Source organism: Ammodytes marinus (assembly GCF_949987685.1).
Source record: "Ammodytes marinus genome assembly, chromosome: 19".
Lineage (NCBI taxonomy): Eukaryota > Metazoa > Chordata > Actinopteri > Uranoscopiformes > Ammodytidae > Ammodytes > Ammodytes marinus.
In genome coordinates, this window is record NC_137223.1 from 12,098,386 (window position 1) to 12,114,797 (window position 16,412).

Consider the following 16,412-nt stretch of genomic DNA (forward strand, 5'->3'; position numbering starts at 1 on the left):
ACTCCGATTTTAGAAATGTAGTCTACCTGTGGGACTTTTATTTTTATTTTTTTTACACGTCACAAATTCCCACGTAACCGCTTTGAGTCTAATGTAGCCAGATATTAAAAGCAATCAGTAGATCAGATTTACTGTAATTAAATTCCCTCCCGTCCCACAATGGGCTCCTAATTTAAAAATAATGGACCTTGTTTATCATAATATCTTTGCAGGGCGCGTTTAATTGAAGTCGACCTCTGCTTTGTTCGCACGTTTTAATGCGGTTCATCCGAATGAAGCTCAATACAAGCCCAGTATAATTCAAGTTTTTGGGAGGAGGAACAGGAGAAGGAGGGGGAGGGGGAGGGCTGGTGGTGGTGGTGGGGGATATTATACTATTGTCCGCCCCTTAATCCGGTTGGCTCAGAGGCTGCCCACAGGCCAATTTGTAAGTGGTTTGCGGAGCTGCCAATCAAAGCAGACATCCTCTGCTCAGGCTGTGGCTACGAAACATCTCAGTTGCTGTGTGGAGAGATTTGACGGAGGGACACTCCTGGTGCATGGACCATCACTGCGCTGCAATCCACCGCCTGCTCTCTCATACACATACACAGACGCATGTAACGCCTCGGTGAAATCTGGACGGCGGAGGAAAACGTGCATGTGAATATTTTCTTTTTTGCATGTCAGGAGAGGAGGAACTAGTCGCCGGGTCCGCGGCTGTTTGTCTTTTTCTTATCGTTTCTCCCCCCTCCTCCCCTATGTCACTCTAATTAATCGGAGGCATGTGGAATCGCACCAGGATTAGGAATTGCTTCCCAATAGTGTGCCTGCTGTTGACGTTATGGGCGAAGGTGAGGCTGCTCTCATTTCCTTTAACAAATATATATATTTATTTCTCTTACAAATAATAAATAAATGTTTTATATCACCTAATGTCAAAAGTTGGTGGGCGTGGGCGGATTTATTTTGCTCTCCGGCGTTGTATATTCACATCACATTAATCGATAATTGAATTATGTAGCCGCCCGTCAGTTGTGGAGCATGTGAACGTGATGTTACCATGACAAGGTTTAAGTCCGGGGCAATTGATACATGCTACTCTCCATTTTGGCTACAGTGCTGCTGATAGCACTGCACGTTTATTTTTTTATTTTTTTTGGGGGGGGGGGGGGGGATTGTAGCCTAGGCCTGAACCAAGAAGAAGTTGTAAATTACATTGCATCAATTGGCTTGCTGCAGCGGTTAATTCGCTCCCATCTGATAGTAAAACCTGATTGTCTCAAGACCCCTAGACCGTCAACTGTAGCCCATAGGCTGTTCACGTGCTCCATTCGTGATGCAACCCATTATTTCGGAATCCCTATGCCAATCTGAACTGGCTTCATTCTGATTTTAACGCAGTCAGACACTGTTTAGCCTCAATATTCCGTTTTTACGCACCAATTTTCTGAGCGACACAAACCACGCTGCAGCAGCCCCGTTTGCATAGGCCTATATGTGTGTAGTAATTATGGTCCCCTATTTTTCAAAATGTGGTTTCTAGGTGTCCCAGTCAACCGGCTATTTCGAGCTGCAGCTGATCTCCATGAAGAATGTAAACGGCGAGCTGGCGGACGGGGAGTGCTGCGACGGCTCCCGGAGCTCCGAGGAACTGAGCTGCACTCGAGACGAGTGCGACACTTACTTCAAGATCTGCCTGAAGGAGTACCAAACCGAGGTCACCACCACCAGCGCGTGCACCTTCGGGGCTGGATCTACGCAAGTTCTCGGTGGAAATACCTTTTCTTTTAAGGCCGTGAAGAATAGCGCGAATAAACAAGACGCTCCTGGGAAGATCTTGATCCCCTTCCAGTTCGCATGGCCGGTGAGTGGCAGCATTTATATCTTGCTCCAGTTCAGAGCAGTGTTTGACAGGCACCGTCTTCTCTGGAGAGAGCCGAACACAGAACCCAATTTGAAATTTGGACAATGTATTGTTATATTTTTTTGACGTGTGTAAGCCTAAACATAACGACTGGTGGAACACGTCATACAATGATTTATGAATGGTTTGGAGTCACTCTCCCATTTTGCACCGGCTACATCCTGTGCATGAGCCTACAGCAGCACTTGTTTGGAGGAAAGTTAAAACCTCCACAATATGATTTTCTTTCATTGCAAAATAGGGCTGCAAGTTAGTTATTTTGATTATCAGTGCATTTTCTGATTCATTTATTGATTAATTGTTTGGCTTAAACCAAACATCCAAGCCATCAAATGTGTTGTATTGACCAAACCCCAGAATATATCCTAATTCAATTTCCTGCCATGTGAGATACAGAAAAGTAGCTAATTCTCCCGATTGAGAACCTATACTTATCACATCTTTGGCACCATCAAAGTAGAAGCTGATTTAATTTTCTGTGACTTATCGATTCATTGACTAATCGGTGCTGCTCTATTGCAACCATCTTCTTGTGCGGAGAACTCTACAGTTCTACAGTGGAAGAAAGAACCTTGACAGAAAGAACCTGTTCTAAAATGTTGAAATCTAATTTAAACACAATCTACAGCTTTTTGGATCACATTGATGCCACAAATGTACCAGAACCACACACATGAAGATACGGTTCAGGTTTTGGCTCGTGTCTTTGCAGAGAATAAAAAATAATGAAAGGGGGTTTTCTTAGCAGCATCCTATTGACACACATCATGGCTAAATGATGGCATGCTTTCCAGGGATCTGATTGCAGCTACAGTGGTTTGAAGTGTCATGTCGGTCATCTTTTTAGGGTTACCCTGATATATGAGGGGTTGGCTTTGTTCCAATCCACCAGCAGCTTGCACCTGCCAAGGCCATGATAGGGTATTTAGACTGGGGGAACTGCTTTGATATGTAGACCCTGGAAGGGGAACTCTTGTTGCTATACTTCTCTGTAGAGAAACCTTTTTTTTTCAGCAAAGCTGGTTAACCTCCAGAACATTTTGGCTGATTCATGACTGAGTTAGATTTCATTAAAATACAATCCATCAAGTTGAAATGGCTGTATTGGGGCTTTAAGGATTGGCCCATATTGTTCACTACTGTTACCTTTTTTGTTAGAGATACCAGGCAGAGCCAAAGTTGATTTAATGCATAGATAAGCGGTTTGGATTTATACAGAGTTGAAATGATTCAGAAAAGACTACATGAGGTATATCTGACTTTTACTTTTATGCAAGGCTAAAATAAACTGCCAAATTTTCACAGGAGTCTGGTGTGATGTTCAGGGCGCAGCGGTCGTATGTGTTGGATGGATGCTCCTATTAACTCTCTTTTGTTGTGATGAATGAGTGACATCATGCTGCTGAGTGTTCAGATGAAGTGAACATTGCCTCCGGGCTGTGGTTCAGGGTGTGTGTGTGTGTATTGCTGGCTGGTTTTGACACCTTAACCCCCCCACACACCCATCCTCCTCTGCACCCCACAGCTCCCTCTTCTGCTGTGGGTGCCAGGTGGCCCCCTGGTGGCCCCTTCAAGGCAATTAAAGCTAGTCATACGTCATCGCAGTCTGAGTGATAGCTGATCGGATAAGACAGGCGAATGAGGTGTGCTTCTGAACACACCTTTTTAGATGTGTGTTGGTGTGGGATGCTCTCCAGTCTTTTTTTTTTGACTTCCAGCTCTTGTTCATAATATTGAGTGTGAGTGAACCGATCTGGCGCTGAAAGGATATATTGATGGGAAAAAGTATTGAAACGACTATTTTGATTGTTGATTAATCATTTTCTAAGCAAAGATGCCCCAAATGTTCTAGTTCTTCTCTTTATTCTCATGTGAGGACATACCTTATATCTTTAGCTATTAGACTATTGTTTGGAAAATAACGTGGTAATTGTTTTCAGGACATTTTGATTGTGGGAAATTGCATTTTTCTGTCAATTTGATAGACCAAGTGTTTTATCAATTAATCAGCAGAATAATCATTAGTTGCCCAACTAGATTAGGGCGGCAATAAATATAAGATTTATCTCAATCGGTTAACGCTTTTGTATGGCAAAAAATCTAAGCTAATTTAGTCTTCTATGATAGCAAATTGAATACCTCTAGGTATTAGACAAAACAAGACATTCAGCGATCTCACCTTTAGTTCACAGAGCTTGTGATAGACCATTTCTCCAAAAAAAACAAATGATAGATTGATTCGTCAAAACTAATAATCAGTACATGGTTAGATGCATGCTGCCTTATTTTGGCAAAAGCTTTTTTGAAATTTGAAATAAAACATTTAAGGATAATACATACATTCTGTATATTTGCTCAACCTTGATATCCATAATCGGTAAAATAATGGGTCTAGTCTTTTGTGTTGAAGTCATCACATATTCGATCTAGGTTTCGTCTTTTTTAATTCAATGATTTCCCTCAGCTATTTATTGCAGAGGCTCTTAGAGAATGAACAGCCACCTTTTCTCACATTTAAGCTTCAGGGTAAAATGGTAAAGGTGTGATTTCACTCAGAACATGCCCTTTATTTAATGGGGGAGGCTTTTGTTTATACCACCAGGTGGGAAGATTACCACACCTGGGCTAACCAATTTACTGGGGCCAACTATGGATATATGGGAAGGCTACGACGTGCATTAAAAACCCTAACATGTCTTCACATTCATCATCAAGTATATGAACCACTGGTAGTCTCTTTGACTAACACCTTGAGGCAGAGGTGAAGAGGGCTATTCTGGTGTGTTGTGTTTCTGCTAAGTGGCCCAGGCTGATAACGGTGCACTATGAGTGCCATGTCACAACACAGGCCTGCGGGGTCACTTGCTGTGGCGTTGTCACTTTCCTCTCTGAAGAAACAAAGATGCAGTGTACGTACTATTGGCTGTGTCATCTGGCCAACTGCCCATTGTAAACACCCGTGGAAACTCCACGAGGGCCGGACTCTTCTGCCATCCTGAACTCTGCATCTGAAACAGTCAGAAAATGAGAGGGTAAAGGCATTTTTTCACAAGAAAAATTACATCTTTAGAAATGTTACTTATAAATAAAAGTGTAAACAACCCTTTCTGATCTGATTTCTACATTGATAGCCTACAGCATGTGGCCCATAGTCATATACAATCATAGACATGCAAACTGCATATGCTGTTCTCTTTGAGAAAACTGACATTCCCTGTGTTCCAAGTACATACTTTCATACTTTTTAGTATGCCAGAAAAATATTTAGGATATCCCAAAACATGCACAAATACAGAATGCGAAAAGAACCCCGAGGTCCTAATACAACCAATTGCATTATGTAGTATGCAAACCAGCATACTAAAGTATGTAGTTCAGTAAAAAGAGAAAGTATGTAATTTTGAACGCAGGGATTCATTTGGCACTGTAAGTGTGTCAGTAAGTCAAGTTGGGAGCGGGAGAGCTTTCTCAAGGACACAATGATCACTTAACTGTTCACTTAAATTGTTTAACTGTAACTGTAGCTGTCTAAGTCAACAAAGACTTCTATCACTGGGGGCGCCCTTAGCTCAGTTGGTAGGGCGTGTCCCCCCCCCCCCCCCCGGGCCGGGCCCAGCATCAGACCCGGGTTCAATTCCCGCCCGCGGTCGTTCTCTGCATGTCACTCCCCTCTCTGCCCCATTTCACCTCTGTCTCTCTGCACAATAAAGCTTAAAAATGCCCAAAACATATCTTTAAATATCACTCTATCACTCTGATGGGCTTTGTTCAAGATTGTTCCAGTTACATTGAAAATGTTTCTACAGAAATTATTTCTAAATTTACCTTGAAATAAGTTCTAACGACACCCTTAGACATCTTTAAATATTCTGAATAGGCAACTCGGACAATTAACAAAGAGCATTTTTCATCTTCCGGTGTGGAAAATCATCTTTCATTTCTGGGAAAGGCTGCTTCTATAGTGATGACAGACACATCGTAGACACCTCTCTTCTCTGCCCAGTTATCATCACACTCGCTAATGGCTGATTTGACTCAGATTGCACAATGCTTATCTTTTCTTTGGAGGGCTTCCAGTGATTCTCCAGCTCTGGCTTGTCTTGCCAACGTCTGACTATTGATGCTGCAGCAGCCTCCTCTCAGCTCAGCCTACACACAGTGTTTCCCCACACGTTTGAGTTTACAGTAAATGCACTCTGCTTCTGCTTTCTCTTTTTTATAGTCTGTTGTAAAGGTGCAATTTAGATTGTTATCAGTGACACAAAAGGGAAATAGATTTTTATCCACAGTTAAAGAGAGACAATTTGCCACTTCCTTATTAGGAATATACCCAATTGAGCATTTTTTTTTTTGCGAATTATCTATTTCACATTTGTATAGTAGGCCCACCGCTACATTTTAAATGAAATAAAATTAATCTCATTTGGACAGTGATATTAGAAGATGAATGCTGCTCTCATATCTTTGCCTTAAGTATTGAGCTGGAGCCAGGATGTGGTTAGCTTAATTTGGCAGAAAGACCGGATACAGGGCAGAACACTGAGCCTTTCTCTTAAAAAAAAAAAAAAAAAAGAAAAGTAAAACGATATCAACAACTGTCTACTGCCGTGCTCTCGGGGCTATGATGCTAAACATGGACGCAGTTGTGCTCTTGGCTAAATGCTAACAAACACGGTGCTATCATTCTGATGTTTAGCAGGTATGTTTACGGTTTTCACCATCTTAGTTGCATGTAGCTAGCCCTGCAAACAAAGGTAGGCTGCGTGCAAAGCTGATAGGAATGGCAATGGTTTTTAGCGTTGGCAGCATAGCTTTAAGTAGGCCTACCTACTGACACCCTGAAAGCTCACAACTACTATGATTGTATGTATATTTGTTTAATTCCTAAACAAACAGAAACTGTAAGAAGGGAAAAAGTGGTGCTGGTTGCCTGGCAACAATGCTGTGCCAACAAGGTGGCTGACAGTTGCTGCGCCTGGCTTTGTTTAAAGCCCCTCCAGTTTTTATGCTACCCTCTAAGCTAATTTCCTCGTGTCTCCAAAGAAAGCTTATTCCCCAAAATGGAACCGTGTTATTGGAGATATTCAGTAGTATGGGGACCTAGGGTTGGGCGAAACAAATTTAAACAAATACTACCTCGATTGTAATATTCCTCCATACAAATATACCAAAAGTTTGATTTCATCAAACTACCCATACACTGGGAGAGGGGTGGCGCTAATGCACCTCTATGGCAAGTTGCCATGAGCCAACAAAAAACGAAGAAGACTTTAGCCAATCATGTTGCAGGAATAGAGGCAGGCTTGGTATGTAAACAAAGGGAGTCACTTTAAGCCCGTCAACACTTGTACAACCAATAAGCTACATTTTTGACGTTAGTAGCAACAGTGCTATTGGACTGGTAGTTAGTGACGACTGCTGTTGCTAAGGCAAGGCGAGTCGCCTCTGAAGAAGCACAAACTTGTTTCATCATCTCAAACGGTATCAGTTTTTTCAACTTTAAGTTTAAACCACAATTCCATTTCACTCGGGCAACAATCAGACTCTAAACCTGGAAGAAACAATGAATTTTACATGTATCGCGATAATTAACGATAGTGACTGATATGGCACTTTTATCGTGATAACATTTTTGACTATATCGCCCTATCCATACTGTACATTATCTCTACGAAATAGACGTTGACGATAAACACGGCCCGGCTGTGAGCTGACCGAGTAAAGGCCTCGTTCTTGGTCTCTGACTGAGTTTCCATTTCGTTGGCCCATGCTGTGTGAGCACTTCAGGGGAGAGAGTCACGTCTTCCGTCCATTTGATCACTAATGAAATTGCATCTCTCTCGCTCTCCTCTCTCTCTCTCTCCTTCCCCGCCCCCTCTCAGCAACATCAGCCTTACGTCCGTTTGATGCGACACTGCCTGTAACGGTATAGGCTCCAAACCTGGATATATATCAGACCTCCCTCGGCTAGTAAATAGATGCGTGTCGGTAGTCAGACCTGTAATTGATCTGCAACAGCCACCAACCTCATCAGAAAGCCTGATCGTTACTTTAGAAGCATTGAGCTCCTGAAGATTTCTAATTAGAATGTGTTGGTATAAAAGGCAAGATCATTTAAACCCTCCCATATTTCTGTATGAACCAAGTTGTTTTTGTTTGGTCTGCTGCCCCTGCGTTCCCTCGCTGCGCTGTCAGTCTCAAGGGGCTGATCAAGAAGTGGGAGGAATTAGACAATCTGATTCAACGCTGTCAATCTGCACAGACCTGCTGATTGTTTTTCTTGGAACAAACCCGAACTATCTGTGCATTTGATGTGACAGTGGCGAGAGCTTCAAGCCAAAATAATTCAGTGTTTCTGGCATGTCCTGGCATTGTTCTGCATCTCGTTTTTCTCTGAGTCACTTGTACAAAAGCAAGACACGGTCCGACTAAATTCAGTTCTACTTTTAAAACAACATAAGATATTGCAATAAAACCAAGAGTGCCTTACTGCATCCTGTCATTGTTTCATATTTCTGCATTCTGAAATTATGGCAATGGATTGCCAATTGTTATGTATTTTTTTGATACATTGTTTGTATGACTGAAATAATGTTGAGCACCAACAATTTTTGTGGTAGAAAAGCGGAAAACTTTGTGTCACTAACACAATTAGTTCTTCTGAGAGAGCTCTATATTTATATTGTTTCCTTTTTGGGAATCTTATGTTTTTCTATATAAAAGTCACTTAAACCCCCTTTCTTCCCCATTATGTTGCTCGGTTTTAACTTCAATAAGTTGTCCTGTCCAGGTCTACATTTCTAAATGCATTGAGTGTTGTGATTGGCTGATAAGAAATTTAACCGCTGTACCTTATAAATGGGTGTGTGTTTGTTTGTACAGTGTATATATAGTCATGCCCAAAATTATTCATACCCCTGGCAAATTTTGACTTAAAGTTACTTTTATTCAACCAGCAATTTGTATTTTAAATGACACAGTCATTTTAAATGACACAGTCATTTAAAATGACACAGTCATTTAAAATCAGTCATCATTGTGGGGAAAAAAAATCAGCTTTTATTTACATTTGAACAAAAAGTGGCATGTCCAAAATTATTCATACCCTTCTCAATAATCAATAGAAAAGCCTTTATTGGCTATTACAGCAATCAAACGCTTCCTAAGTCTCAGTGGTATTTTTTGCCCATTCATCTTTAGCGATGAGCTCCACTCTTTCAGTTTGGAGGGTCTCACTGCCATCACCCTGATCTTTAGCTCCCTCCACAGATTCTCAATTTAATTCAAGTCAGAACTCTGGCTGGACCACTGTAAAACGTTAATGTGTTTGTCCGCTAACCATTTCTTCACCACTTCTGCTGTGTGTTTTGGGTCGTTGTCCTGCTGAAATGTCCACGAGTGCCCAAGGCCAAGTTTCTCTGCCAACTGCCTGATGTTGTTGTTTAGAATCTTGATGTTATGCTCTTTTTTCATGGTGCCGTTTACTGTGATTAGGTTCCCTGGTCCATTGGCTGAAAAACACCCCCCAAAGCATTAGGTTCCCACCACCATGTTTGACAGTGGGGATGGTGTTCTTAGGGATGAAGGCTTCTCCTTTTTTATGCCAAATGAAGTATACATCATTGTGGCCAAACAACTCTCTCTCTCTCTCTCTCTCTCTCTCTCTCTCTCTCTCTCTCTCTCTCTCTCTCTCTCTCTCTCTCTCTCTCTCTCTCTCTCTCTCTCTCTCTCTCTCTCTCCCCCCCCCCTCCCCCCCACACACACACAAAATACTTTGAACTGTAAGAAGAAGTAGCTTTAATAAGTAGCACTGACTCCGTACATGTAGGCTACTAACTGTACTCTATCTCTTGCCGCCACCCTGTCAGCTTGAGACTGCCGTTGGCTATATTTTCAAAGCACTCACACTTTCAGAGCCAAAAGCTAACACAGGCTGCCATGGTTAGCCACACCTGATGCGGAGCTTGTCATAGCTGTTGCTAGGAGACGGCTACATAGGCCTCTAGTAAACAATTAGCTTTCCTTTCTGTGGCTCCCTCCCCCATCCTCCTCCTCCCTCTTCCTGGTCCCAGGGCTGCTGCATGTGGAAAGCCACTCACTCTAGTCTCACCTGTGATTCAGCTCTGTATTGCTTATGCAATTAGCCAGTCGCACAGTACTGACAGCTTTGTGTGAAAGTGAATGCTTTTCGAGGTTGTAATTACACATGCAAAATGATTTAAGTACACAGCTTCCCAATTAAGTTGGATTTCCCTTTGGCATATTTTTAACAAATTGAACAACAGACAAAAATACTAACCACCAGCAACATACGTCTGCATTCAATAGTGTTTTTCTGATCTGCTGACAAACAGCTCTGTGCCAAGTAAGAACCTCCCTTGTCTGTTTGCCAATTTACAGTAAGAGCTTTCCAGTAATGGAGAAGGGTTTATTTGCAGCTTGCAGGGTCAAGACATTCTCATCCCAACCTCAGGCTCAACTGATAATGGGCAAAGAGGCATTTCTAGGCTTCCTAATTGTCCCTTTTTTATGAGGTGTTTAGTGAGGGGATTCATATTCCTGACTTATCACTAACTGGAGGATTTAAACGCATAACATACATGTCCAAGATTAAACCGCAGAACCTCAGTCAGAAGGACTGAATGATGTCTGTTAACTTTTCCAATAATACATTTCAGTTCATAGTTTTATTTTTCATTTTCCATCTGTTTTTATTTATTTGAAGGATTGCAGAGTTGTTAAAATAAATGTTTAATGAAATTCTTGATCTGATAACAAACATACACAGATTCATACTCACACACTTAGGGCATCGCAGACAAGATCCGACTGGCGGCCATGATGCTATCATTCCGTGATTGAAATTGCTGAAGGTATTGCATTTTTAAAGTCAAAGAACCAACATGCAAAGACAGATTCTTACAACAGATTAATACAACACAGTGTGTTATGCTCTCTCGTGCAAGCGTCTGTAATTAAGTGATTTAAAACCGTGAGCTGTTCAATAAAGTACTTAACTTTATTATGCTCATCGATGTGTCAGTGACGTTAAAGGAGTGAGGAGAAAGCCAATATCGCTTTAACTCCATGCCCTGATTTCTTCTAAGCTACGCCTTCCCTCTCAGACACTGCACATTTTGTGTCTGTGTCATCAACAGTATGTATTATTTCTGTTGTCAGGGTTCACAAGTCTGACTGACATCTGTGTTGTTGCTTCGCTCATCAACAAAGATGTAGTGTAGTATTAACTGTGATCTGGACAGCTGCCCTGTGGCAGCCCACTGAACTGAATGTCATCTGACCATCTGACTACATTCTTAATATTAAATGGATCTGTGTTAGTGTGTTGGGGAGGAGGCAGTGGGGATTTCCTCTGAGAACACGTCGTTTTGTTCATTCTGTGATTTTACACAAGGTACAGCGGTGCTGCTTTTAAAGTCTATACATTTAAAAGGTATTTTTTGTTGTTGTTGCTCAGTTCCTCAGGGATATGATGTTTTAACTTGTGCTTTGCACGTTAATGTTATACATACCGGAGTCTTTACAAGAATGTGGTAAATCTGTTGAGATTCAGCTGTTTCGTTGGGGAAGTTTGTTGCTTGGAGAATTTCATGTTTAAATGTTTAAGTAATGCTTTATTCAACCGTTGTTTCAGTGACTGTCTACTAATTGTCAACATGTTTCTGCTCGCGCCTAAATGTGCCATTTTCCCTAAGGGAGTGTCCTCCTTCCCTGGAGTGTCCTCCTTCCCTAGTTATCTTGCAAAACTGCTAGACTTTATCCTCGGGCTAGTTATTTATTAAATCAAACTTTACAGAATGTGACTTTCTTAGGACCTTTGTTGCATTGTATACATGTTGAACTGGGTTGTTTTAGTTTCACATTGCAATCGTCAAGGCGCACTCAAGAACTATACATGAAATGCCTGAATCCTGTTGTCGTCACCTACTGTTCGTGAGCAGCGTCACTCTACATTTGCAATTGATTAGTTTGTAGATGTCCGGGTCTTCTTTCTTTCGGCTTAACCTTCCTCTTGTGTCTTCTCTCTTATCCTCCGGAAAATTCCTGAAATTGGTCTTCCTGACATTGGTCCAAACTATAAAAAAAATAAAAAAATCACTAAAATTGACCCGAACCATGGTTCAGTTTTATCCTGAGAGTGACCACCTCGGGGAGGTTTCATAACTTACATTATTGTCCAAATAGCATATAAATGAACCGTCTCTTAGTCTCTTGTTGGCTTTCATTATACCAGTCTGGTAGTGGAAGGTGGGGATGATGGTGCTTATGGACAAATTACCAATGATGCCATGTTACAACATGATGATCATTATATTTAAGTGTTTAATTGTAAGTGGGGCCTTAATGAATTGCTGGCATCCATCATTTCTGTTGCCTCTTTTGCATCCCACCCACCAAGGCATTCAAAAGCAAAATGAATGAGCCACAGGGTATGAAAATACTTCTTGTTTAGGTGGGTGCCTCACTGCTGTGTGAATAGCCCATCATGTCAAGTGGCTTTTTTGAATGTGTAAACCAACATTCAAATTGGTTAAGGGCCGTCATGGAAATATTTCTGACAGACATGCATTGCAATGATAGTTGTTCCATGTGAACTATGTCTTTTTTTTGGTTTGACAGCCATGTACAAATAAATAAAGTATGACATGAATATAATTTAGGCAGCCCTTGCTTACAAGCAGAGAAGCTTGGATTTTGTACAAACCCGATACGAGTCTGTTTGTCATGATGATGCAGGTTTTCCTATGGATGCATGCTTAAGACGCTAACCTGACCTGAGTAGCCTCTTGTGTGTTTTCATTGCTACAGTACCTACACAAATACAATGTATGTACCCTATATCTACAGTTTACAAGCTGCTTTAGCCGTGTTTTTAAATGTTGATTCCAAGTACAAGCATACATTAAGATAATCTGTGATTCAGGCCAAAGCAGTGGTTGAAACGTTTGACCTGTTTGCCCTTTGAGGCAGTACAACACTGCAGCGTATGTTGCTGTGGCCCACCGCGTCCCCTGTCTCTTGTTAAATGAATGGTGTGCAGGTGCTAGAGGCTCCTTGTGGGGGTAATTAAAGCATGTCATTACATGGGCAGTTAAATTGTCACCGTACTGTTGAACCTGTTTGAAATGATAATGGGCTCGGCTGGAGGCGGTGCTGTATTGCTCTCTAGTCAGGTGCCCTGTTGCTTTGGATCAGGAATTGGCCTGTTAATGTTTCCGAAGCATGTCAATTGCTAGAGCTCTTTGACTCCTTAAGTCAATTTAACACCTGAGGAAGTAATTGATGAATGTAGTCCACGAGAATTCAGCTTTATGAATGTTTAAGTCCTTTGAGTTTGTCCCGCGATTGTTGGCACATACAATGATAGATGAAGATATGAAATAAGTATGAATGGTATTGCGGCATTAATTGATTGGCAGCATTGTAAGACTATTATTTTCCGATTTGAATAACCACCCACAACAGCAATCTACTGTTGATGAAGCCATTAAATTCAGCTTGCATTGTCTAAACTTTAAATCATGAACCAACCCTTTTTCTTTCTTGGCAGTATCTCCCCAACTCTAACCACCATTCAGCCTTGCATTTGCTTTGTGTTTAACAGTAAATAACTAAATGTGAAGTCTTTTAGCTTTTCTATGCAAATGTGTATGTGATTTTTTTTTTACGTGTTGCATAGTCTTGGATCACGCTGGTTAATTAGCAGCAGGAGGGGAGGGGTTTGTTGTATTGGAAGTGCATGGGTAATGACCCTGTTGGCATAGAAGCCGCATGCTCAATGGGCCGTGTGTGTGTGTGCACACAGCCGGTATACACCAGCCAGCCAAATGCCTTGCCTTCAGTGCGACAGCTCTTGGCTAAGGACTCTGGCAAGCAACTTGTGTGCAGTACTCAGGGCCCCCGGCAGAGATATGACTGCTATAGTCTGTATGAAAATACAGTCTGGACGAAAATAAATCTACAGAATAATTGATGATGAAAAAAAATGCAGGCCTGTCTCACAAGGGTCAGAAGCAAGTGTACGTGAGGTGTGTTGACAAGGAAGCTCCAGTTAAATCTATATTAAAGTGTGATAAGTCTCTTGTTTTTGTGATTATAAAATGGAATTTTGTCAGAAGGTATTAGTTGCTTGGAAAAAGCAGATATACATTTTTGGAATTTTTACATTTATGAATAAGACTGAATGTCCTTTTATAGGTTATACTTTTGAAAGGTTTTATTCTACATATACAAAATGATGGAACTTGATTTTTGTCTTACTGGAATCCTGGGACAAGCCAAGAACAAAATAGTTTATTTCGAATTTTAAAAAGGGCCAACAACCTTCCAGCTTGTATGACAAAATTATAACCATATTTACAAGGATTTTGACACTGGAGGTCTTTAATCCTTCCCTCTCAACAGATTGGGGTGGAAGACCAAGAGAGTTTTTCTTTTGAGTACACCTTCTAGACAGAAGTAATGGGAATCTGGTCAAGCTCACATTACGTTCCTACTTTTTACCCTTGATTGGAAAGAAGTTGCTCCACTGAGGCCCAAACTAACCCCTTCAAGCTCCTCTCCCATTGGAAACCTCTCTGCTCGTGCTGTTGGATGGCGTCTAGAGTTTGATATTTAACCTGTTTGCGGTCCCATGCATTAATGGCCCTCAATATCATCAGGGTCAAGTACATCACATATCTTCCAGTTGGTCTCAATGACCCATTATAGTAAGAAATGCAAATGTATATTCAGAGATTGCATATTTTTATGGGACTATCTTTCATTCTGTATATTGACCGTTTTTATTCACTCATGCCAATTAAGGGTGAGTCAAGATTGTCCCAAGGAGGTAGAGGAGGCTTTCCATGCTGTAATTGCCACTGCCCTTCCTATTCAGCAGACATGGCATAGCTCGATGCCCCTGCAGGACTAGTGCAGAAACAGCCCTGGTAAAATCAAAAACTGGGATTGACATCACAGATTAATCAAGATTACAGGCGGCGATTGCTGGCCACTGGAGGAATTGCGATGACCTCATGTCCCATCAGAAGGCAATAAATCAGGAGATGTCAGTTGAACTCCCCTGTGGAGGAGTTTGGAACCGGGAGGTGGACATTAAAGTCACCTCTCAATGACGTGGGAACAGAAATAACTCAAGGATACAGATGTTTTTATGAGAGTACTGATTTGTGAATGTTATAGTTGCATGCATGAAATGCATCAAGAAACAGCTTCTGGGAATACTTTCTTAAAGCTGAACATTTGATGTCCCGACATTTCCCCAAGAGGTAGAAATGAGTCCATCAAACCTCAGATCTACTATGCAGATGCACCCCTCCATTGATACTGAATTGTTGGCAGGGTGGTATCTTGCATGGGATTACACACCACGCCTGGATCTCGCATTCTTTAGTATTCTTCGAATGCTAACACGCACATCACCCCACATGCAGAGGGCTGACCCCTCTTTTGAAAATGAAGCGTGCAGATCCCATGCTTAGTGACCCCAACCAGCCCCGGCTTCCACTTCCCACTGCCACCTCTCTCTGTTCCCTGTCCCCTTTTTTATTTCAATGGCCACCTTCCTCTCTCCCGTCCACCCCTCATCTGGCGTGGGAACCTACACCTGTGGCTCTACCCAGACATCACCATCACAACCTCTGCCTTTACCTAAGATGGCCTTTTGTGATGACTAAAATGACTGTACCTGAAATTAATGAATTCATTTTGTGCCATGCAATGCAGAGATGGCAAGGGAGATTTATCTGACTACATTAACCATAGACATCCAATTCTCTTTTCAACATGCCCCCTTATTTCCTTGAAAACTCGGATTTCTCTGAGTAAATCCTCTAATCCATTAGAAGAAGGGTCAGGTCAGGTTTTTGGAGATCTGACTGACAGAGGATTCTTCGTGGTCTGGGACAAAGTATATTAACACAGTCAAATGTAGCCGTGTGTTTTCCAGGTGAGAAAATGGACAGGTTATTGAAATGGAGGATATTTTCTGAGTTTGACCATATTAAGATATACGATTGGGAATCATGTAAGAACCAATGGCGGCTTTTTCTTTACTTTGCCCATGCGACTATTCTGCCCCGGCTCAGTAGCACACATGCTGACACTAATTGTCCTAGTGCTGACTGTGTCTCTTCATGGACAATGGTTTTGATTGGGATGGGGGTGAGTTATGGTGTTGGGACAAGGGTCTTTGTTCAGTAGCCTTTCCCCCTTCCCTCCCCCACTCCTCCCCTTTATCCCCCTGCCCATCCATCTATCTTGTTCAAACCATTTGGGCAGCTGTCACTTAATCCAGCTAATCACAGACTGGGATGGTCTGTGGGAAACCAGGCTAGTCCGTGGCTTTGCTCAACCCCACACATACAGTGATTCAGGGAACTATTTACCCAAACGTTTATGATGCGTAGGCATGCTGGTAAGCCTGGATTTTGGGTGAACCCAAAAGATGGAGGTTGCAATATGGCCACCTGTGCTTTCTTTG

The 16,412-nt window shown here is 41.8% G+C and overlaps 1 protein-coding gene across 2 annotated transcripts in view; it reads left to right on the forward strand.

The window, feature by feature from the left end:
• The first annotated feature begins 518 nt into the window (after positions 1 to 518).
• The window catches only part of jag2b (jagged canonical Notch ligand 2b), a 46,092-nt gene continuing 30,198 nt past the window's right edge, over positions 519 to 16,412 (forward strand). For both annotated transcript variants that reach the window (XM_080048009.1, XM_080048010.1), the window contains exons 1-2: positions 519 to 833; positions 1,526 to 1,846. In XM_080048009.1, coding sequence (XP_079904135.1) covers positions 765 to 833; positions 1,526 to 1,846 — 390 coding nt within the window. In that variant the 5' untranslated portion in view covers positions 519 to 764. The remainder of the gene's footprint in view (positions 834 to 1,525; positions 1,847 to 16,412) is intronic.